At 33.7% G+C, this 13,340-nt stretch overlaps 1 protein-coding gene across 1 annotated transcript in view; it reads left to right on the forward strand.

The window, feature by feature from the left end:
• The window catches only part of PREX2 (phosphatidylinositol-3,4,5-trisphosphate dependent Rac exchange factor 2), a gene marked incomplete at its 5' end in the record, with an annotated part of 104,998 nt that overhangs the window by 85,903 nt on the left and 5,755 nt on the right, over positions 1–13,340 (forward strand). The window contains 6 exons of the mRNA XM_083361200.1: positions 294–437; positions 1,282–1,396; positions 6,129–6,195; positions 7,254–7,444; positions 11,566–11,668; positions 12,948–13,015. Coding sequence (XP_083217326.1) covers positions 294–437; positions 1,282–1,396; positions 6,129–6,195; positions 7,254–7,444; positions 11,566–11,668; positions 12,948–13,015 — 688 coding nt within the window. The remainder of the gene's footprint in view (positions 1–293; positions 438–1,281; positions 1,397–6,128; positions 6,196–7,253; positions 7,445–11,565; positions 11,669–12,947; positions 13,016–13,340) is intronic.

A 13,340-nucleotide genomic window follows, 5' to 3' on the forward strand; every position in this document is an offset into this window, starting at 1 on the left:
CCCCATTACTCCATGTAGTATGTTACCATTTTCATATCTTTATCCAGCAGTATAAGGTATGTAAATTAACTATGTGATGATACTGTGACATTAAATTAGTATTTTACAAACATTGTGGCAGAAAGATTCAAGTTTGGCATTCAGACAGTAGGTCAACGTAGATTTTTAATCTGAACTATGTTTCCTATGGCAACACAAGGATTAATTGTGATATTTTGTTTTATGTCCCATCTTTAACCCAAAAAGTTTGGACTAGTAATTTTGACTAAAATGTTATTTTATTTTATTTTTAGATATGCCAATCACATTTCAAGCAGAAGGAAGTCGGCAAGCTATGAAAATTTATTTTTATCTTGATAGTTACCATTTTGAACAGCTTCCTCAAAGGCTGAAAAATGGTGGAGGTTTTAAACTTTACCCAGTTCTATTTGCACAAGGTAAAATATTTTCAAGTTCACCTTTTCTTAACACTTTTAAAAAACTTATAGGAAACATAATATAGTTACTGGCATTCTGAAGCTTGACAGCATTTATGGATAAGCAGTATTTTGAAGAAAATCACATCATGCATAAGTAATATTGTATGTATGTATGTTATTCTACATTTTTGAATATTTTATTGCAGTTATCTTACTAATGTCTCTTTTTAATATATTCATTTGTTTGTACAGTTCTGTCTAGATGGACATCTTGCATGGTTGAATTTGATATGATGTACAAATGTTTCTTTTTAAAACGTGCTTTTGGGGAATTCTGGGAGTTGAAGTCCATCCTCATTAAAGTTGCCAAATTTGAAAAAAAATGATCTAAAAATTTAAAAATTGTTTTCAAATTTTGTCAGTAAAGAGGATAATTATATGGTTTTGGAATGTTTTTTATCCTGAAAGCATAATATAATCCCTTGTAATATATAAAGAACAAATCTCTTACTGAGTTGAAAACAGCTATTGCAGATACTTAGATTAGCCTAATTTTATGTGTTAACTTGATGATGTCCTATAGGAATGTGTATGTCCTCTATGCAACAGTGAATTGCACAACATTTTTACTTAACATATAGTATATTTAAAGGTACAGAAAAGAGCAAGCTCCTGATATCTTTCTACTTAGAATTTTTTTTTAGGTAATATGACCATGTACATGAGTGTTTGTGTTAGCTGCAGAAAGGCAGTATCATATTTGGAGAACTACAACATTTATAGATATAGGAAAACTGGAAAAAATAAATTAATGGATCAGTTTGATAAGAATCTGTATTGTTTCGTTTGTATTCTTTTATAGCCCTGGAAAGTATGGAAGGATATTATTATAGAGACAATGTATCAGTAGAAGAATTTCAAGCCCAGATTAATGCAGCTTCATTGGAAAAAGTGAAACAGTATAACCAAAAGCTCAGGTGAGCTATTTGTTATTTCTAAGCACAAATTTTCATCCTGCTTTCGTGGATCATAGTGTGCAAACACATTCAGATTTTTCTTTTTTTCCAGTCTGAAATCAGTCTAGTTAATACTTTGACTAATTATATAGGGAAAAATAGAAACAAACATCTGAGCATATGACATATTTCCAGTATAATTCCTATAACCTACTCAGCCAAATTTACTTGCATATTTTGGTACTTCATATGAAAGTCTGTACTATGGTTTTTGTTTTATTATTTCATTGCCCCAATTTGATTTTTTGCAGTACCGAACCATCAAGTATATCAAGATAATTGCCTCTTTTGAAGATATGGAAATGAATCTAACTCTTTCTAGTTATGTAAAAGAGACCGATGGGCACATAATACCAAATCATCTCCTATGAACATAATAACTTCTTTATGTTGCTGATGAGTTCTCACAAATTAAAATAGATGTTCAGATTAGAAGGAAATTTGTATTTCACCTTTTCTTCCAAATGCTTTACTACTTACTCCTTTTGTTGCTTGGGGTGTTTAAAGAGAGAAGACAAATAACAGTAAATTCCTTTCAGTAACACAGTACATAGAAACAGTATATTATCTTCCATTCCTCTCTCTTATTAACAAAAGCATTATTTTGTATTGTACAAAATAATTGTATTTCTATATGAACCCAATTTTATCAACAAATTTGTTGAGTTAGCAACAGCTGTAATGTCATTAATGCACCACTCTATTGTTATAGTTCCCTTCTGTCATGCTCCAGACAATAGGCTTATTCCTATATTGTTTTCACAATGATACACAATTCCTTTTCAAGTTGAAAATATCCCCATGTTATGCCAAATGATAAAACTAAGACAAAGATTGCAGCCTTAAGAACTAAATCTGGTTTTTTTTCCTAATCTCCATTTGTTTAATTTTCTTTCAACCCTGAAAAGGCCCACCTATGAAAGTTGTGTAAACTTCAAAAAGATTCAGGAGTGTTTTGTATTTCATGCAAACTCAGCATTACTCTACTATTTATTAACAAAACATCTATTTTAGATTTGTTTAAAAGTCTGAAAAAAAGATATTGTTGCTTTAGTTAGTAGTAGAGAGGTTGTGCTAATCAAACTTTCTGCCTGATAGCACTTGGAGTTTGTAATTAGTCTTTGCTAATTCTGTTTTCTTCAGGGCACTTTAAAAAATACCATATTGTTTTCTGCTTTCAGGTTGTGATAAAGTTTAGCAGTGTCTATTTACTCTGAACCTATGTTGATTGGAAGATGATTTCAATCAGAAGAAATTTCCAGAATGATCTTTATGAGGCCAGGAGTCCTAGACTGTATTGATATATTAGGTGGAAGACAGAGTTGTTAGTTTTACCAGACTCTTCCTGTCATCAGTTTAAGCGTTTGGGGATTGTCGCATAAGGATTTTTTCAAATAAAATAATGTATAATACATGATGAAATCTCATTTTATTTATGTGTTTACTTATTCAATTTGCATGGCCGCCCATCCCATCAAGTAACTATGGGATGATAAACAATCTTAATAAAAGCAATTCAAAACCAATTTGAATACAAAAATTAAAATATATAGTAACTGAGGAAAATGTCTCAATCAATGGCTAATAGCACAACCAGGAGACACAGGAAATTGATTGTCCTTTGTTGGAAATTTCAACAGAATTTTGATATCTATTTTGGGGGGATAGTGTAGTACCTCTGGTGGGCATGACATTGAAGTAATTGATCTCTAAGATCCCTTTCAACCTTTACATTCTATAAATCTATGTTAATATCTATCAACACAGTTTGCAGCAATGAATTTCACTGGTTCATTATGCACTGTGTGAATAAATACTTTCTTTTGTCTGTCCTAAATTGCCTTCAAATCAGCTTCATTGGAACAATCCTGGTCCTAGTGTTTTGAGAGAGGAAAAAAATTCCTTCTGAAACTAGATTTGCAAAACAGCTTTTTGTTTGTTTTTCTGTTTGTTCCTTTCTCCAGAGAAGTGGAACAGGAACAGGTTCTGTGCTGCAAAGTGAGGCTCCAGTTTGTATGCATTTCTCATTCAGTTTTCCTCATTCCGAAACCACTGAGATCTGTTTGGGGGAGGTGATATGGATGGGAAACCTCACATTGCTTTTCCTAACTTCACTTCAAAATTAATGCATTTATTTACAACTGAATGCATACTCTTTTTATCCTTGTGGACACAACTTCTCCCAACACAAAGTAAGGCTAGAGAGGTACTGTAAATTCCTCCCTTACATAAGATATAATTTTCACTCCTCTCTCTTGCTCCCTCTCCATAATCCCAGGTTTGCAAAACTGAAAGTCACATAAAAACAAGGACAAAAAAAATGGTTAGGGTGGAGAATGGGAAGAAAGTGGTGGCAAACTTGTGTTCATGATTTTTATAAAGCCATACAACTGAACCAATGTGACACAGGATAGATACAACAATTCCCCTATCACACAATATTAAAACATTCACTATACAATATATAAATATAAGAGGAAAAATATAAAACATTTAGTTTCCTTTTGTAGTAATTAAAATGCAGTGCGAGAGGTAAAACAGCAAAGAAGGAAAATAGAGCAGTCAGTCTCCTGTCAAATGTGGTGAGGTGAGGGAATTCTATGTTTCACCAGAGAATTTTGAACTGCAGATGGTGAGGACAATTGGGGAAATTAAAATGCATTGAGCATTATTTGCAAATGGAGAAGCTGTTGGTATACAATAGAAGATTCATGCTCTTACATTAAGTAACCTGGGTTTACCAACAGAAGGTTTAAAATTCTGTTCCTTAAACTGGAGAACGATAGGTAGCAACTCACACAACCTAACCTTGAGGTAGAATAGAATCAACTTTTCTCTGTCAGTTTATGGGTATTCTATACTTAAAAAAACCCTTCAATAATATCTACTAAATTTTAAAAGCTATAATGCAAACACTTTCTGCATATACATAAGCATTAAGATTTCATCCTTATCATTTTAAGTAGATTAAAAAATTGAGTCTTTTTCAGGTAATATGCCAACTTCTCCATTAGCTTTCCTCATAACATCTAATTGAGGTTCTCAACAAGCATTTAGTAATTAAGTGAAGTGCTTTGGGAATTTGTATGCTATCCACAGGTTCTCAGAAACACCAAATACCCTTTTGTGAAAAGCCACTGGAAATTGCTCTACCAGTTTTTACTCAAGTGTCAGCTAATTAAGGAGGAAATATATTTTTGATATGTCATATTTTAAAAGACTAATGGGTATTTGGGAGGAATAGCCTTACCTCCAGAGCCAGTTTGATGTAAGAAGCAAGGCCAGAAACTGGGAGACCATGATGAATACTAGTCCTGCTTTAGACACAAAGCCAACTGTCATTTTTTCGCTTGTGCTGAAAAAAAGTTAAGAACCAGACTGAAAAAGGACTCTCCCAGCAGCACCTATAACAGTGGCCACGTATAGAAAACAGTGAAGTTACATTTATAGAGGTATGCACCATACCAAATTAATCAGGTCTGCATTCAGACATACATAATATGTAATATTTTGCAACACTGCCCCCATTCTGTCCATATTTAGATATAAAAATGTTATATTTAAAATGTTCCAGCAGCAATAAGGAGAAAAAGTTGGTCTATAAAGGCTAATATATGTATAATACATTTCCAAACATTTAACCAAGAAATAAATCCCAAGTGAATGTAGTTCTTACTCCTTAGTAAATTTGCATACGTTTTCAAAATTATTTGGATCAAACTTTCCTAGAACGTTCAGTTGTCTATTTTTTCTGATGCATGAGATTTTGGCCAAAATCTGACGCTAAGAACAGCTCTGAAATTGGTTATTTTGCATGTCTTTCAAACATTCCGAATACATTTTTCGTCTCTGTACAAAATGAAACTTTATATCATAATACATTTTTAAGAATCACAGATTTATATTGCATTGCTGGCAGGAATATTTTTTAACTGATATGTATTTTAAAAATATGTTTTATATTAGATAAATATGATGGGAAATGTCATTTCCTTTTTTAATATGTACTACACAATATGAGAGTTTTGTTTAAAATTAGCAGCATTGCTTCCCATCATTTTAAATGGGAAAATATATAAACACTCTAATTGTAAGCATAAATAAATCTAACATAATTCAGGAAGGTTCCTACACATAAGGTGGATAAAATCCTAGCCTTATACAAGTTCATGACTTATGGCCACTTTGCATGTTTGTTCTGTCCCAGTGGCCCTCATATTCCTGAGGGTTGTTGTGCAGGTCCCAAACCCCAAAAGGTGTCAGTCTAGTATAGATGAAGGATATTTTTAGTTGTGCTGAAATGAAATTATAAATACTATTGTGAGCATGGATTCTGATGCTTAATCAGTTTCTGAAATTTTTATTTACTGTGGTGATTTGCAGAAAGCTGCTGTTATTGTGATCAAAGCCTGTATGAACATCAAGAATTCTAAACATGTAAAAAAGAATTTTATAATTTAAAATTCTATTCTCTTTACTGTCTCTTGTGGATTTTGTCTATATTCTGTAGTAGAATGCTTTTAATTCAGCTTTTGAGTACCTCAGAATTATTTTTAGTGCAATAACATTCCACATAGGGTTTCATAAGGCAGTTCATATTTAATGTCCTGCAATTTCAGTCACAAAGAGACTGCATTTATCTTACAAATGTTATTGAGAAATATTAATATATTGTGGGGTGTTCTTTTCCCAGAGCATTTTATCTGGACAAATCAAATCTTCCTCCTAATTCAACATCAAAAGCTGCTTATATCGATAAGGTAAATCAATAAGTATGATTAAAGTAAAATTTGAATATGCTCTACAGGTTAGTCCTCGACTTGCGACCACAACTGAGGCCAAAATTTATGTTGCTAAGCAAGACAGTTGCTAACTGAATTTTGCCCTATTTTACATTTTACCTTTCTTGCTACAGTGAATAAGTGCAGTTGTTAAGTTAGTAACATGGCTATTAAGTGAGTTTGGCTTCCCCATGGGTTGCTGCAACAGTTGTAAAGTGTGAAAAATGGTTGTAAATCATTTCTTCAGTGCTGTTGTAACTTTAAACAGTCACTAAATGAATGGTTCTAAGTGGAGGTCTACCTTTATTGTGAAGCATCCTGTATATATATTTTCGTTCTGTTGACACCATTGTTGGACTGTGCTTAGGAAATCAGTTAGCCTTAATCTGGCCCTGTTTAGGTCAGTGTTTTCCGAAAAAAAATATGTTGTACTAAAAGACTTAGTGAGTTAATGTCTACTTGTCATATATGTTTATTGAGAATCACTACATAGAATAATGTAACTACTCTAGTGCATTGAAAAGCAATTAAGAAAGCCTCGAAGTCAAAGACAATGCCTGAGAGATTGTCAAAGAGTATATAAAGAGGTATGGTAAGCGAAATTAGACCCATGTGAGAAAGAGCCTTTTCTGTGTGGTTGTAATATAATGCAATAACCTATCTCTTCCACAAACCTTTAATTGATTTTAATCTTACCTGATTTTAATTGTGTTGCATTGATTGCACTTGTATATTTTAAAATTTATGTTTTTGCTTGTTATAGGTTACTCTAAGTGTTGTATAGGCAGAATTTCAGGATTTAAATTTAATAAATGATCATCATATGAGTTATGGAAAGAATAAAAGTTAGGACTTCATCTTTACAGGATGTTCAAGACAGCAGCATTTTTTAAAATTTTGATGAACTTAAAATACCATATGTTCACTATGTTGTCTTTTAATGATAGTAGCATTGTATTTGTATTTGCATTGTATTGGACTAGATGACCTCCAAGGTCCCTTCCAACTTTATTATTATTATTATTATTACTTGGCAGCTAATGAGGCCTATCAATTCTTTGGATGAGCTTTACCGACTAATGGTGTCTTTCATAAGATCCAAGCGTACAGCAGCCTGTGCTTACACAGCTTGTGGTGCTTCTGGAGTAGGACTACTGTCCGTCTCTTCAGAACTCTGCAGCCGGCTGGGAGCCTGCCACATCGTTTTATGCAACAGTGGAGTTCATCGGTATGGCAATTTATATTTTCTAAAAATTACTGTTAATTGGTGTCCAGACTCAAGAATAAATAAGATGGGTATGGATATGGATATGAATGGCAATAACTATCTTGCAACTATTTATGCTGCTCCAGTCATTAGCAATATAGAACTGCCTCACAGAAAATTGTAAAATAATTCCAATAGATTAATGCCTTATCGCATGAGTAGAAGTCTGTTGGGCTATCATGATAATATGTAACATTTTTGACATTCTCTAAAATATATATTTTAAAATGGAATTGACATTTTCCAAAACTAATTGGTTCTACCTACATATCCTAGTATTCTTCTGGAATACATGATGATATTGCCAAGTTCTCTCAACAGATTGAGGTGTCACTCTATATATTGCATTAGATCCTTCAATTCAACCAGAGACATAGTGTATAACAAAAGCTGCTCTGAAACTGCTTCTAAGTGCTTCCAACCTTATCCTGAACTTATTCTTTTTCCTTAGCAGACAATAGTAGACTATGTTTCCCTAACATTCATCTGGATTACCTCAACAAACCCAGAGCCAGGTCTTCTTTTACTCTGAAACAACGATGATATCACACTCCAGAACATTACATTTGCATTGGATGCTATTCTACTGTTCCATCAGTATGCGTTTTACCCAAATCTGTTATAGATACACCTTAACTTATGGCCACAAATGAGCCAGGATTTTGGTTATAAGTTGTTGCACAAAGGGGTTCACAATCTTTTTATGTTGTGAGTTACGTATTTTGTGATGGTATGGCCAAAAAGAAAAATTTTGTTTGAAAAAGTTAGAAATGGCTCATTCAGTCATTCAGCTATTTTAACTACAACCAAATAGACAAATGTACTGATAAACCTCACAGAGATCTTTATACTAACTATGTGGGTATCTTGACAAACAAGTAGATGTATTATGTGACATGGCACTGAAGCATGCTTATATTGCATATCATCCATACTCATGTCTTAAACATGAACAGTAATGCCTGGATGGAATTATATTCTTTTTTAAAAATAGATTATAGATGTTCAAATGACTGAGCTACTTTTGCTAGAAATATAAAATATAGGTAGTTCTCGAGTTATGAATGTAATGGAGCCTGCCCATTCCATTCATAACTTGAGTACTCATAGGGGTGAATCTCATATGCTGAATAAGATCACTCCCTGCTTTTGCCCATGTATTCGCTAGTCAAATGCATGGGAAGATACGCAGTTTGTTAAGTGCTCATGAGGTATCTCAGGGTGGGGAAGGCCATGGGGGGCCTGGTGATGGAACAGTCCCCCAATGCCTCCCCGGGCCACTAAGATACCTCATGCTTCCCCCTCCCTGCTGTGCTGGACTCACTTACCTTGAGAAGATCTGTCTCCTCTCTGCAGCAGTTTCTGCCTTTGAGGAGACAAGAGTCAATGGAAGCTCCTAGATGCTGTAATATTGCATGAGTTCAGGCGTCCAACCTCTTTTGCAGAGAATGAATGCCTGAACTCTAGCGAGATCACGGACTCCAGAAACTTTCATTTTTGGCTCAAACACTGTGCCTGTCTCCTGCTCCTCCCAACTGCTTTCCACCACCACTGGAACACTTTTTTTTCCAAACAGAGACCTTGGGGAGACTGGAAACTCTGTGTGTAAATGGGATGCTTGAAAACACAGAAATTTGCTGTGTTTTCAAGCGCTCCATTTGCTCATAGATGGAGCTTCCAGTTTTCCCAAGGTCTCCATTCGGATAAAAATTTGCTGCTTTTCCAAGCGTCCCATAGGTGCTGAAACATTTTTTATCTGAAAGGAGACCTTGGGGAGACTGGAAGCTCCATTTGTGAGCAAATGGAATGCTTGAAAACACAGCAATGGTCTCCCCCAGGGTAAAAAGTGTTGTGGTGGTGGCTGAAAGGAGTTGGGGGAACAGAAGACAGGCAAAAGAGGATGGGTGCCTGAACTCACACGATATTATGGCTTCCAGGAGCTTCCATTAACTCTTGTCTTCCTCAAAGGCAGAAACCGTGGAAGAGAGGAGATAGATCTTTTCAAGGTAAGTGAGTCCAGTCCGGCAGGAAGGGAAGGAGAAGCAGTTGTGCAGAGTGGGGGAAAAAAAACAACAGGGTGAATGTTGCAGAGCCTCTGCAGTTGTTCCTAAGGGTGAACAACTGCCGTGGTGCTACAACATTCGTAATTTTGGGATTTGTTTGTAAACACTAGGGAACACTTATCACATAACTTCGAACGAGTGTTAATGTTCGTAACTCAGGGATTATCTGTAAAGATAAGTCTACTGACTTAGTGTATGAAACACCCCCAGTTTTCCAGAAAAAGTGCAAGTAACATAAGAAGCTGTCAATCTTCCTTTATTGGAGATCTTTTTGAAAATAGAAATAAACTATTTGTACAACTGCAGTACAATTGTATACTTCACAAGGATAATAACCAATTATGACAAATAAGTTTCTAGATTCACTTTTGGTTCATAAAACACAATCTGAACCATCTTCCCCATTGGGCTCTTGTTCTGTATTAAAATAGTTTTGCTCAGTTTTTTAAAAAGAAAAAGTAACAATGGCTCAGAATGTTAACTGTCAACTGCAGTTTGTACAATTCATTATTTTATAACGATAAGATTGTTTTTAAACAGTCTCTGATGTAAACACAGATGAGTTTTCTGTTTTGATTTTCTTTACCTAGATTTGTTATTATTCTCTGTAACAGTATCTAAAGGAAAAAATAAAGCGCATATTAGAAATTAGAAGAGCAATGAAGGTTTTATGCTGCGGGGTAGATTGTTTTAGGGAAAAAAACCTGCATTATTAACTATTGCAAGTATATATGTAAAACAAACTATCACAATATCTGTAATAGACGTGAAATAAAGACTGAAATAAAATCTGGAATTCTTTAAATGTTCTGTGATTTCTCCTTGAAATTGGGAGCATGAAATCTAGGACTTTTAGAGGCCTTATTCTGTCTTTTGGTTTCTCTGGCTGAGGAATTCTGGGAGTTGAAGTCCACAAGTCATAAAAAGGCCAAGTTTGAAGACCCCTGTCTTAGGGAGTGTGGTTTCAGGGTACTTCTAGAGGCAGTATTTAAACTATTTTAATACATAGGCTATAGCCCTTAGCCTTGTGAAGGGTATCAGCAATGTAGGGAAGGCATCAGAAGACAACTGAAATTTTAATAGGCAGGTTTAATAATAATGACAATACAGACTTTTGGAACTCTCCTCTGTATTTTGAATAAAATTCTAATATTATTGACGTATTTAAAAATCATTAATAAGTCAAATCCAGTAAAGTTAATAGAGTGAGTAAATAATAGAAGGAAAAGCTGGTAGTATATTTATTTAACAATGAGAATATAAAAATCTAAAATTAATATTTAAAATATTTGTTTTTAAAGTTACTCAGTAAAAAGAATAATTAGTTATAATTGTTTGAAGTGTATATGAGAGATTTATGGAAGTCTGGTAGGGGGGGGAAGAATATATACATCACAACATTGTGATATAAACTCTGCCCCTTACATACTTGTGTGGTATTTTGTGAAGTAAGTATGAAAGGGAAGAATGCATCATGATATGGCTAGACACGCTTTACTATTTTGGCATAATCTTGGCATAATCTTCTCTATACTTTCTTAATTTCAGGGAAGAGAATTAAATATCGAACATCCAACAGCTGAAAAAGAAATAGAGCCAAAATGCAGAAGTTTGAGCAATCTCTGATATTGTATCAAAGCAAAAAAGAGTTCTTGTATCACAGTATTTCATTGTAATATATACTTCTTCCTTTTAAGCCTCACAGTATTATGTGTGGAGCATGTTTAGATTTACTGTCAGACATAAAAATAAATTAAGTGTTTTTTGGGAGATATTATCAAGCTAACTTTCTAAGTTAATAATTGAATTTGAAAATTAAAATGTTACAGCAGCATCTTACAGAATATTTTAATACCGTTTTAATTCTTGTCTGAGTAATGATTAATGCATTAAAATTATATACAGCCTTAAAAATCCCAACATTGAATGTGTTTGTAAGCCACATGGGGCAACCTATGTGCGAGTTATAAATTTGTTTAATAAATAAAATAAATAATGATTTATTTGATTTTTGTTTAGTTGTACTCTGAGCATCACTTTAGAGCAAGCAATAATTCTTGCTCGGAGTCATGGTCTACCTCCTCGCTATATCCTCCAAGCTACAGATGTGATGCGCAAACAAGTAGGTTATTTCTCTCTTTAGTGGTCTTTTTTCAAGGCTATACTGTATATACACAACTTAAATAGATACCATTCTTTTAATTTATTTATCTTCATAGGACCACAGTTTTAGCCATCGGCTTGAGCTCATTGCCCTTATCTTAACTCTTGCAATTTCTCTGACTATAGATTCCTATTTTGGAAATTATTCTCTGCCCAAAATTGCATTTGCCTTTTTTCTGTAGCCACATGGCTCATACTCAGTTTGCAATCCATTATTATTCTTTTAAGTGCCATTACCAAGCCAAGGATACCATATCCCATGTCCATAACAACTTGCAATTATCTGTTTAATTTTTTTTCTTTACTCTCAATTCATTTCTTTGACCTAGCAAGATCATTAAAAAAAATTGTTAGTCTACTAAGGTATTCAAATTAGATGTTTTAATGTTTTTCAGTATTTTAATGGTTTTACTGTTTTTATTGTTTTAAAATGTTTTACAGGTTTTAATTGTAATACATGTTTCTTAATTGTGAGATGCCCAGAATTGTTTGCTGTGATGGATGGCTATAGAAATTAATTAATTAATTAAACAAACAAACAAATAAGCTATCTTAGCAATTTTGCATTATCTGCAGATTTGTTCTACATGCCTTCTTCAAGGTTAATAACAATCAATAAAATATGAACATTCCAGGACTCAGTACTGAATCCTGTGGCCTAATTTCAGCTGGATGAGGAACCATTGATTAGTGTTATTTGGACACAATTTTTAAGCCAGCTATGTACTCCCTCAATTAGCATGATGTCCAGCCCACATTTGTGTAGTATGCCATTAAAAATATGTAGTACTTGGATTGAAAACAAAGAAAGTGCTTTGGAGTTGTGTGCATGCTATACACTGCATATTTTTTTTCTTTAGGTTCAACTGGTAGGTTCAATAGCAGAAAATTACATCTTTGAATTAGAGAAGTACCAACAGTGTGCAACAAGGTGTTTTGGAATGGCATGGGTACAGTGTGGACACCTCATTAACTCAAATGGATATTTTCTTGAAATTGTGCAGCTACTATACAAGCCCAGGAAAAGATGTGGTTTCTTTAAAGAGGCACTGAGCGTGTGGGCTGAACAGGAACATACATTTTCCATTAGCATTTTTATGCATATATTTCTGATATACAAGTACAAGTAATTATTTATATATTCTGCCTTTTTCCTTTTTGAAAGTTAGTTTGGTAATTATCATAGCAGATGCTTAAAAAAATTGTATGGTAAGCACAACTATTTTTCATTCTTACAGGGAGCAAGAGTTCAAAATACTGCAAAGAATTTGGGAGTTAGGGACCGAACACCACCATCTGCTCCAAGGTAATTTTAACATTTCAATTCATTTCTTTTTCCTAAAATAATTTTAACGATTTTTGCCATGTATATTTTCTGGATTTGCAAGGACACTAATATTTATTTTTCTTTTTTAGAATCAGATTTTAATGTAATTATTTTTACCTAATAATTGGTTTCTCAGCAGGAACACCATCAAATTTAAAAAAATTAATACTAGAGAAAAGTGACTGTGTTCTGAATTATTTTTCACGAAGAGTTCACTAAAACTAGTACATGAAGAATTTTTAATACCCAAGATATTATAGTACAAATACTACATCTTGCTCTCAGCACAGAATGGTGCTGAGCT

The sequence above is a fragment of the Vipera ursinii genome (genome assembly GCF_947247035.1).
Source record: "Vipera ursinii genome assembly, chromosome: 3".
Classification (NCBI taxonomy): Eukaryota; Metazoa; Chordata; class Lepidosauria; order Squamata; family Viperidae; genus Vipera; species Vipera ursinii.